The 12,212-nt window shown below is 39.6% G+C and overlaps 2 protein-coding genes across 2 annotated transcripts; both read left to right on the top strand.

The window, feature by feature from the left end:
- The first annotated feature begins 1,500 nt into the window (after positions 1 to 1,500).
- Positions 1,501 to 1,803, top strand: LOC138899123 (uncharacterized). Its single transcript, XM_070185244.1, has one exon. The coding sequence runs from the start codon at positions 1,501 to 1,503 to the stop codon at positions 1,801 to 1,803; it is 303 nt and encodes a 100-aa protein (XP_070041345.1).
- Positions 1,804 to 10,084: 8,281 nt separating this feature from the next.
- Positions 10,085 to 10,447, top strand: LOC138899122 (uncharacterized). Its single transcript, XM_070185243.1, has one exon. The coding sequence runs from the start codon at positions 10,085 to 10,087 to the stop codon at positions 10,445 to 10,447; it is 363 nt and encodes a 120-aa protein (XP_070041344.1).
- The last annotated feature ends 1,765 nt before the right edge of the window (positions 10,448 to 12,212 follow it).

Here is a 12,212-nt window from a genome sequence, read left to right as displayed (position 1 = left end):
TTTCCAAATGATCCAGTTATCGAATGGAATGGGGATGATGTGTTACCGAATGGTAGGTTTATTTCTTATCTTAAGGCCATAAAGATGATCAATAAGGGTTGTATTTACCATTTGGTCTGGGCTACGGACACCGATGTTGAGGCACCTACACTTGAGTCTGTACCAGTTGTGAATTAATTTTTGGATATCTTTCCGGATGAGCTCCCTGAAATCCCACCAGACAGGGAGATTGATTTTGTGATTGATGTGATGCCGATCACGCAACCTATATCTATTCCACCCTACCGAATGGCACCGACAGAATTGAAGGAGCTAAAAGAGCAGTTGAAAAATTTGTTAGAGAAGGGTTTCATCCGGCTGAGTATGTCGCCTTGGGGCGCATCGGTCCTCTTTGTAAGGAAGAAAGATGGGTCACTGAGAATTTGTATTGACTACCGATAACTCGACAAGGTCACGATCAAGAATAAGTACCCGCTGCCAAGGATAGATGACTTGTTTGACCAATTGCAGGGTACTAGCTACGTATCAAAAATTGATTTAAGATCAGGGTATCACCAATTGAAGATTTGGAGTAGGATATTCCTAAAACAGCTTCAGGACCCGATATGGGCACTTCGAATTTCTGGTAATGTCCTTAGGGCTAACAAATGCCCCGGCAGCTTTCATGGATCTTATGAATCGAGTCTTCAAGACTTTTCTTGACTCCTTTGTGAGAGTGTTCATTGATGATATTATTGTATATTCACGAAGTCGATAGGACCATGTCGATCATCTCAAGGAAGTTTTGCAGACTTTATATCAGCACAAGTTGTATGTGAAGTTTTCGAAGTGTCAATTTTGGCTTGAATCTGTCACATTCTTGGGTCATGTCATCTTCAGAGAAGGAGCTAAGGTTGATCCGTAGAAGATCACAACTGTGAAGAATTGGCCGAGGCCTACAACTCCAAGAGAGATTCTAAGTTTCTTGGGCTTAGCTGGGTGTTACAAAAAGTTTGTGGAGGGGTTATCTACCCTTGCCTCCCCATTAACTAAATTGATGTAGAAGGCAGTTAAGTTCCAATGGTCAGATGCTTGTGAAAAGAGCTTCCAAGAATTGAAATCAAGATTGACTACGGCATCGGTGTTGACCTTACCGGAGGGTATGGATGGGTTTGTATTATATTGTGATGCTTCGAGAATAGGACTAGGGTGTGTATTGATGCAACATGGCAATGTGATCACTTATGCTTCTAGGAAACTCAAGAATCATGAGAAGAACTACTCAACACATGACTTAGAGCTTGCGGCGGTAGTTTTTGCATTGAAGATTTGGCGTCATTATTTGTATGGGTCCACGTGGATATATTCACAAGCCATAAGAGCATTCAATGTATTTTCAAATAGAAGGAAATGAATCTAAGGCAGAGAAGGTGGCTTGAGTTACTCAAGGACTACGGCATCGATATTCTATATCATCCGGGGAAGGCTAATGTTGTGGCGGATGATCTTAACCGGAAATCTATGGGTAGTTTGGCTCACTTGGAGGCATGTCAAAGGCCATTGCCCAAGGAGGTTCATTGGTCATCTAGTTTGGGGGTTCGTCTTGCGGACTCTAGTGAAGGAGGGGTAGTTCTACAAAATAAGGGTGAATCATTGCTTGTTGTAGAATTCATGGAGAAGCAATACGACGATCTATTGTTGGTTCAGTTGAAGGAGGGGATTCACCAACATAAGACCATGGATTTTTCTCTTGGCATGGATGATGGTACACTAATGCACCTAGGCTCTATGAAGATGTACTATGATATTAAGAAAGTCTACTGATGGAAAGATATGAAGAGGAATGTAGCATACTTTTTGGCAAGATGTCCAAATTATCAGCAAGTGAAGGCCAAACATCAAAGGCCCGGTGGGTTTGCACAGAACATAGAAATTCCGATGTGGAAATAGAAGATGATCAATATGGACTTTGTGATAGGACTACCTAGCACTCCTCGAAAGTTTGACTCGATTTGGGTGATTATGGATCGGCTCACAAAATCCGCACACTTCTTACCTGTTAAGGCTACTGACACGGCGGCACATTATGCTCAGTTGTATATGAAGGAAAAAAATAGGTTGCATGGTACTGCAGTTTCTATTATCTATGATCGAGGGGCACAGTGTACGGCTAATTTCTAGAGCAAATTTCAGCAAGGTTTGGGTACTCAAGTGAATCTTAGTACAACCTTTCACCCGTAGACCGACGGGCAAGCAAAGCATACTATTCAGACGCTTGAGGATATGTTGCGCCCTTGTTCTCCTGATTTCAAGGGTAGCTGGGATGATCATTTACCACTCATAGAGTTTTGCTATAATAACAGATATCATGCTAGCATTCAAATGGCACAGTGCGAGGCTTTATATGGTAGGAGATGTAGATCTCCCATTGGATGGTTTGAGATTGGGGAAGCATAGTTGATCGAGCCATACCTCGTGCATCAGTCTATAGAAAGAGTACCATCATTAAGGAATGGTTAAAAATTCCCCAGAATCATCATACGTCTATTCGGATGTGCGTTGCAGTGATTTAGAGTTCGACGAGGATGATTGGGTATTCTTGTTCCCCCATGAAGGGTATAATGTGTATTAGGAAGAAAGGGAAATTGAGTCTGAGGTATGTCGGACCTTACAGAGTCATTCAGAGGATTGGTCAGGTGGCTTACATGCTAGAACTACCTCCAAATATGTCTTCAGTGCATCCGGTGTTTCATTTATCCATGTTGAAGAATGTGATTGGAGAACCGTCGCTTATTGTTCCGGTTGAGACTATTGAGGTTAATGAGCAATTGACTTATAAAGAGATTCCAGTTTCCGTTCTTGATAGGTAGGCCCAAAAGTTGAGAAACAAAGAGATTGCCTCCGTGAAAGTGATATGGCGAAACCAACGGGTTGAAGAGGCCACTTGGGTGGCTGAGGAAGAGATGAAGAAGAAGTATCCTCATTTGTTTTAATAGCTATGTAATCGTTACTATGAAATTGTTTCTATTAATTATGTATCACTTGTAAAATTTATGCTAAGGGTGTTCCTTCCGGTAATATATTGCCTATGAGGCCACAGTTGGTGTTATTTTCATGTTATGTTGCATCGTTGGATTATGTATATGTTGTTAGAATTGGTTTATGGGATTATCTGGCAGGTGGATAGGCCTAGTTAAAAGGGAAACTCTGCCAAAATTTCTAAAAAATTTGGGAGTTAGTCAAATTTGGGAGCTTGAGATGTGTGAGAGAACATATGTGTTATGTTAGGTGTTTGGGGAAGACTCTACTCCTCATTTGAGGACAAATTATCCAAAGTGGGGGAGGATGCAAAGCCCCGTAAATTTCCGGCAAGTAATTTAAGGCTTCGTGGGGCCAAGGTTTGCTAATGTATTGTATTTTTGGACTTTTTGGGTTGAACACTGCATTGGGAAGTTGGATCGTTTTGACCTCGCATCGCCCAACTCCTAGAGCACTAGTCCGTGCTACTTCCCTCGCGTTGCCCAACTTCTAGAACGCTATACCGTGCTACATCCATCTCTTAGCCAGATCTATTCCTCGCTGCAGTGTTCGCGAATCCTGGTCTATAGCTCGCCTAGCCTGCTCTGTAGCGTGATCCGGAGTTCGGAGGGTCCATTTTTCTAATTTAATAACCGGACCCCATTTCATTTTATCTAGCCATAAGGGTCATTTTTGAGGGGTTATCTGATATTTTAAAGAGAGGAGAGAGTTATCCTAGAGAGAGAAGGGGGGGGATTCAAGGATTTTACTACTCAACTTGGATCAAGCCATGAAATTTCACCATGAGGAACTTGCTAGAGTTTCTAAAAGGTAAGAATTTTCTCCCCCAATTATCCAATTTAATTTGGGTTGGTTATGGGTGATGAGAGTAGACTTATCACATGCATGAGCTAATAGGGATTGTGGGGAAGTTGTTGGACAATCTTGGGTGGTTTTATCATTTAATTGGTTGAAGAAAGGTTGGGTTGTCATTGTAGCAGCTCTTGCCATACGAATTTCCCTAATTGTGCTTATAATTCACCCATATCCTATAGATTGGTATCATTAGGAGTGTTAGGACGTTATTGTTACACTACGAAAAGCTCTTTCGAGGTATGAAGGCTGAACTCTTCTTCTATTATTGGAATTCCCATATTCTTACAAAACTCCATCGTGTGCAGTTCGAACTTCAAACACTATTGAGGTGGGATATTCAAGCTAGTAAATTGATTCCTAAATTACGTAACGTATCAGAACCCTCATGTGTTATTTATTCTCTATTTTGACTTAATTATGTTATACCCCTTTGGGAAGAGCGTTTTGTACGAAATCAATGTGATTCAATTTCTTATATTTCATGTAATGAAATCTTATGATCGTATATTTGTAAAGGCCAAAGGTGCCAAATGGTATTTTGATTGCACCTCCACCCGCACACTTTGGGGTGAGGCAGCGGGGCCACTTTGTCTAGAGATTTTGGTATTATGATTTCACCTTCACCCGCACATATTGGGGTGAGGCAGCAGGGCCGCTTTGTGTAGAGATTGTGGTATTGTGATTACACCTCCACCCGCACACATTGGGGTGAGGCGGAGGGGCGGCTTTGTGTAGAGATTGTGGTATTATGGTACAGGTTGTTATAAAGGATCCCCAACTTGAAATTTATAAATGTTATTGAAATCTTTAAATGAATTTGTTGTGGTTTTAATGTTGTTTAAACTCTTTTATTGCTTCTATGATTTGTCACGTTCATGTTGTACTTCCAATCCTTGAAGGGGGTGTTTGTTTTTTATACTAGTACTATTCGTCATGTATTACCGTCCCTTTTACCGGGGGCGCTGCATCTTTAATGGATGCAGATGGTTTCACAACAGGCGGCTTCGAGCAGTGATAAAACTGCACCCTCTCCCCCGCTGACTAGGCGTGTCACGCCCTAAAATCGAGGAGCGCGACCGTCGCTCAACCGAGTGAACCCGATCGAGCAAGCCTATTAGATTTTATTCTACCCAAACTCATCCATGAATAGAGATAATACATGTTTTCCTCAATTAAACAATAAAGTGGCTATGTCTGCAATTACCAATTTCTTACCATAAGTTTCACCATTTTTAATGTCTCAAATGGACAAGTAATACAACCACAATCTAGCATAGTTTGTCTTTTCTAGCACCAATACACAACCCACACTATGTCTACGGAGCCTCTATAGAAAAAGAAGAGTACAATGATAATGCCGACAACAAGGCCCCAGCTATACCTCAAACCGAATACACAAGGTACAAAAGATATATGACCCCGAAATGAAGTGGGGATCACCAAGTCAGCTGGAAGAATGTGTATTGCTATCACTGATCAATATTTCCTGCTGTGGAACCACCTGCATCCATTTAAAGATGCAGCGCCCCCGGCAAAAGAGACGTTAGTACCGTCGAATAGCACTAGTATGTATAACTAAATATCCTCTTAATAGAATGACAAATAATACAAACACGATTATCATAATATCAATGAAAGCCTTAATTAACATCAAACCTCAATTTAGGATCAAGACAGTGTTCAAATTAATTTCCATACCTCACATTGGGAGATTTTTAGTATCGATATACCATTGTCCACAATACCATTATTCACAATATCAGTACTACCGTACTCTTAGCACGGAGTCCGATCACGACCCGATCTGTTAGGCCATCTCATTAGAGACATCAACCATAATTACTATCAATATCAATACCACCATAAATTTAGTACCGAGTCTAATCACGACCTGATCGGCTGGGCCATCCCATTAGAGATATCAACCATAATTACTATCAATGCCAATACCACCGTAAATTTAGTACGGAGTCCGATCACGACCCGATCAGCTAGGCCATCTCATTAGAGACATCAACCATAATTACTATCAATGTCAATACCACCGTAAATTTAGTACGGAGTCCGATCACGACCCGATCGGCTAGGCCATCCCATTAGAGACATCAACCATAATTATATCAATCATCGTATTCATAATACTTTCACATCTTTTCATTTCATTGGCACTAGTGACCATAATTATAAGATCATTCTTGGCACGTTGTCCATATTAAGTATTTCATGCTCACCTTATCAATTTTAAACATCATTATCATCATCAACAACAAATACAATTCAAATCAAGGTGTGTAGTACACATGTGAGCAATTTAGAGTCTAAGGCACATAGAGATATTTCACAAAATTTGGCATAATAGCCTTCATTTGAACTTAACTTAAAGTCGAAACATTATTAATGAACAGCTCATATTTTAACACATCCTCAATTGGTAACAAAACATGAATAAAACATTTGGGATGCTTGTTGAACATATATCTTTCAACCCAATCTTATTCGGAATAGCCAGTTTCATAATGAATCACTCGGGACTTACATAATTTACATGAATATTGTGGGATTCAATTCTAAGAGAAGATTTTAGTCAACATACCTCAATTGAGCTTCCTTAAACTCTAAAATATTCCGGAATTCTTAGCAACCTCAATCTCTACGATAAAGACCTAGTGAGATTCCCTTCTTAATCTTCCAAAACTTGGGCAAGAATTGAAGGACAAATATTGGAGAACACTTTCTCACTCTAGGGCACCCTCTCTCACTCTAAAATGTCAGATTATGTCTCAAAAATGGCCCAAAGAGTGTATTTAACGAAATAGGGTCGAGTTTTAAAAATCCAAAAATGGAGCTCCGTAACAGTTCTGCGGTCCCATATGCGACCGCATAATGGTCGCATATTGGTTACAAAATAGCCAAAAGAACTGTCTGTGTATGCGGTCCGCATAACTATTATGCGGTCACATAATGCACCGCATAACAGTTATGCGGTTGCATAGTCGACCGCATAATTACATCCAAGCTGACCCTCTTCTGCCTCACTTTTGTGGCCATTATGCGGCCCGCAAAGTGATTCTGCGGTCGTATAATGAACCGTAGAAACGCGTTTTTCCGCCAAAAGTTTTTTTTTACTTTCCGATGTATTGTTCAACCCAAAAGGTCTGAGCCACGAAACATTACTTTCTTGTGCAAAAATTTTACGGGGCTTTACACTTAAGCAATTCGAAATTTTCCGGGGTGTTACATGGCGAGCCCCACTTCATCTCGGGTTCGTATATCTTTTATTCCTCATGTATTATATTTTGAGGTATAGTCGGGACCTTGTTACCAGCACTATCATAATACTCGTTTGTATCTATTAGAGGCTCCGTAGACATAATGTGAGTTGTATGTTAGTGTTGGAAAAGTCTAACTAGTAATGTTATATTTGTATTATATGTTTCCACTTCTAAACTATGAATGTGTAATGTAATATTTTGGGAAATCTTGAATGAAGTTCTAATGGTAATGAAATTTGGATTGTTTATGTAATATTCTCATTGCCTAAGTAACGAAATATATCCTCTCTTTATTCACGAGTGAGTTTGTGTAGAAGGCATTGTATAGGATTGCTTGACCGGGTTATCTTGGTTAAGCGCCGGTCGTGCTCCCCGAGGTCGGGGTGTGACATTTAAATACAAAGGTTATGGACCCAAATTGTGTTTAGTGTTAATGGGTATTTACCATTGTATATATATATATTGGGTTGTTGGTTACTATTAATTTCTCATGCTTCATTAATGGTTGGTAGTTGCAACCATTATCTAGTTTCATTTTACTTTATCTTTCACTTGAAAATGTGGGTTAGGGTTTGGTAGAAATGAATAGCAATAACTCGAGGCTTTAAACCTTGTTTAATAGAATCGCTTAGGAATAAATTATTTGCTCTTAATTGTAACTCTTTTATATTTGAAAAAAACATATAGAGGAAATACTACCTAACTATTGAAAAATATTGGGCAGCCATTTAGAAACTATTTTCATATCAAAGGACTTTACATTAGAAATATATCATATTAACAACGATAGCATTACATTCCATAGAAGGGGACACAACCTTGGTATCGTAATCCAATTGATCAATTCTCTTAACAAAATAGTTTCTCTTTATAATTCACAGTTATCAATCTCTTTCTCAACTAACAGAGTATAATTACGGCCCTAATCAAGTGACACACTATTCAAGTAACCTTTTCACGCCTATTTTATGTGGGATTTGACCCCAACCTAGTTGGGCTATTATATTTGATATCGACCGCCTTACACCATTTATATAAGTGTAATTATTGCGTATCAAATTTTGAGGTCGTTGCTATGGAATATAGTTTTGAAATTACTAACTAGTGTGTGCTTCACTTTACGTCTTTTTCTATTCCATCACACTTTGATTGTTTTGTTTGGTATTACTAGATAAGCATGTGCGAGCCGGAGAATGTGTTTGCTGATATGGACGAATATATTGATGATTCAGATTACCTTCAAAGTGGACCATAGTCTATACCCAATGCAAAAAGGTGGAGGGGTTCTTCCGAAATTCCATTGACGATGATCCAACACAACACCTCAAATATTTTATGGATGTGCGTGCAATGCATAAGCAGAATCATATTTTGGATAATGCATTAAGGTTGAGGGAGTTTAAGTACTCTTTTGCCGGAGAGGCAAGGCAATGGATTCATACTCTACCTCCTAACTCCATCCACACTTGGGCCGAATTTGTGCATGTTTTCCTAGAAAATGGTTCCCACAAAGCAAGAAGTCCAAATTTGAGATAAAATTTTCTTCTTCGAGCAATTACCGGAGGAATAACTACATGAAGCATGGCTTAGATTTAAACAGTATTTAGTGAGATCACCGAATCATGGGTTTCCTAAAAATATTTTGTTGGAGAGGGTTTACACGGGTTTGGATCCTATGAACCAGTTCGTAGCCAACAATGCGGCTAATGGATCATTCATGGACAAATAATTTGCAAGAGTCATTCAAATCATCAACAAGGTGTCCGAACACATCCAAGATTGGCATTCGGGCGACACTATGGGTGGAGTCTCATATGGTACCCCTTCTTTGACCAACATTATCAAGAAAAATCAAGAAAGAGATCAGTTGTTTCCTGGGCTTGATACCAATGTCAATGTTTTGACAAAAATGTTTACGTAAAGCCAAACAAAGAAAGTGAATATTGTTGAAGAAGTATAACCAATGTCGAGTTCCAACTATCAACATCAAGATTATCCTCCCATGCAATATGAAGAAGTAAACTATGTAAACAATTTATAAGGAGGATAACAAAGACAAAACTACCAAGGTTCAAGACAACAACATCAATGGAGACCTAACCCGCAAGGGAAAGGTAACCAACAATGGTTAAATGACCAAAGGGCCAATACTCTAACTCGGAGTTCAAAACCCTATGTTACACCAAAGGGCCAATACTCTAACTCTCAACATTGGAGGGAGAGTTCTTCAAGCGACCAAAGTAATTCTAAATTGGAGACCATGCTCGAAAGAGTATTGAAAAATGAAGAGAGGTCTGACACTTCAATGAAAAATATGACCGGGTTTGTAGGTTCTCACACCGCATCTATTCAAAAGTTGGAGAAGTGAATGAGAGATATTTCAAGAGAACAAACCCCTAAACAAAAAGGCACACTCGCAAGTGATATAATTAGGAACCCAAAGGGTAGTGGGGGTGGCAAAATATCTCATTGCATGGCCATTACAATGGGAAGTGGGAAACTACTTCAAAGTGAGAGTGAACGGGTGGTCGAAGTTGAAGATGTTGAACAAGAGGATGAGGCACAAGCTGAGGTGCCTAATGTTATTGAAGTTGAGAGAATTCCGAATAAGGTGAAGGCTCAAGATGCGAGCTATGAAAAGGTTGAGGAAAAAGTAGTAGAGTCTAGCATCGATTCCTAGACTTCCCCCTCTATTTCCTCAAAGACTAGCCAAAAGAGTAGATGATAGAAAATTCGAGAAGTTCTATGACATATTAAAACAATTATCGGTGTACATTTCATTTGTGGAAGCTTTTCAAGTCACCCCATGGATTAGCTCCATCATTTAAACAACCGCCATCCAAAAGAAAGAGGGTGTGGGGATTTTCACCATACCATGCGCTATTGGACTATGTGACTTTGCACGAGCTCTTTGTGACAATGGGGCTAGCATAAGCTTAATGCCTCTTTCTATCTACAAGCAAGCGGGATTGAGAATGCCTAGGCCTACAAGTATGAGGTTGCAAATGATTGACCCTTCGATGAAGCATCCAGTGGGGATAATGGATGAAGTGCTTGTGAAAGTGGGGAAGTTTCTCCTCCCCACCGACTTCGTTATTCTTGATTATGCAGTTGATAAAGAGATCCCTATCATCTTAGGGAGACCATTCCTTGCAACCCGAAGAGCACTCATGGACTCCGAAAGAAATGAGATTAAATTGTGGGTTAATGACGAAGAAGTTACCTTTAGAGCAAGTAAGGGCATGAAATTGCCAAATGCATATGAGATTGCCTCTGTACTTGATGTTGTTGATGTGGTATAAGATGCCGTTGAGGTAAAGATCGAAGAGGAATGCCTTGGTGAGGCAATGGCGGCATTCTTGATGAATTTGGATGGTGAGGACATAGAAGGATATGTGGAGAAGGTGAATGCATTGGAAGGGTTTGGTGCATACACTCATAAACCGAAAAAGATTTCTCTTGAATTGGAGAATAGAGTCACTCCTCCCGTCAAGCCTTCAATCGTTGAGCCACCACAACTTGAACTCAAGCCACTACCACTATAGTTAAGGTATAAATCTCTCGTCTCTATTGAAACTCTACACGTAATTGTTTCTTCTTTGTTAAATGATGTGCAGGTTGAACAATTATTGGAGGCTTTGAGGGAGCATATACGATCCATTGATTGGACGATAGTAGTTGCCCGATGGATTCCCTCTGCTATTTGTGAGCACAAAATAAAACTTGAGGAAGATAGAAAACCTAGTGTGGAGCATAAACGGGGGTTGAATCCCTCCATGCAAGAAATGTTGAAGAAAGAAATTATAAAATAGTTGGATACCGGGGTATTTTACCCCATTACGGATAGTCCTTGGGTGAGTTTGGTGTAATGTATGCCAAAGAAGGGAGGCATGACCGTGATTCAAAATGACAAAAATGAACTCATTACAACAAGAATGGTGACCGGGTGGAGAGTTTGCATGGACTATCGGATTTTCAATATTGCCACTTGCAAAGACCATTTTCACATGCCTTTAATTGATCAAATGCTTGTTGGATTGCGGGAAGGTCGTTTTATTGGTTCTTAGATGGTTACTCCGGCTACAACCAAATAAACATAGCGTAGGAGGATCAATCAAGATGACATTCAGATGTTCTTATGGGACCTTTGCTTTTAGCCGGATGCCATTTGGGCTATGCAATGCCCCGACCCCCCTAAACCACCTTTAAACGATGCATGATGTCAATTTTATCGAACATGGTGGAGGATTTCTTGGAAGTATTCATGAATGACTTCTCCGTAGTTGGTGACTCATTCAAAAATATCCTTGATATCTTAGGCAAGTACTCAAAAAATTTGAAGAGACCAACCTTGTGCTCAATTGGGAAAAATGTAACTTCATGGTGGACGAATGTATTGTTCTTGGCCACAAAATCTCAAAGCAAGTCACTGAGGTTGATCGAGCTAAAATTGAAGTTATTTCCAAGCTTCCTCCTCCCACTTCGGTCAAAGGTGTTCGAATCTTTTTGGGGCATGTCGGTTTCTATCAGCGATTTATCAAAGACTTCTCAAAGATTGTGAGTCCCGTGTTCAAGCTTCTTGAAAAGAGGCTACATTTATGTTCGATGAGAAGTTCCTCAATGATTTTGAGGACTTGAAAGCAAAGTTCACCACGACACCTATTATTGTGGATGACTTCCAAATCCACTCCTCAAAGAGTAAGCGGACACGGTCCCATGCAATATAATATACCCAACTATCAATTGGGGTCGAATCCCATAGAGAACAATATGTAGGCGATTCGGCAAGTAAGGAAATTATCACTTATTATGCTAAGCCAAATACTAAAAAGGGTTTTGAGAAAATTTCATAACTAAATACAAAAATGTAAACTAACCTAGAAAGCGAGTAAAATGGTTAATGTCTACAAGCACGAATGCTATGAGAATTACACTCAAGTAACGATCCAATGTATTTCATAATTTTACAAATATGAGCGAGTTTATGTTAATTTTCCTCGCATAATAATTATTTATTAACTTTTTCCGAAGACTAACAAGACTTCCTAATTGAATTAGCTCTAAAAA

The sequence above is a fragment of the Nicotiana tomentosiformis genome, chromosome 9 (genome assembly GCF_000390325.3).
Source record: "Nicotiana tomentosiformis chromosome 9, ASM39032v3, whole genome shotgun sequence".
Classification (NCBI taxonomy): Eukaryota; Viridiplantae; Streptophyta; class Magnoliopsida; order Solanales; family Solanaceae; genus Nicotiana; species Nicotiana tomentosiformis.
The sequence above is the reverse complement of the archived record's forward strand: the minus strand, read 5'-3'. Positions and strand labels throughout refer to the sequence as shown.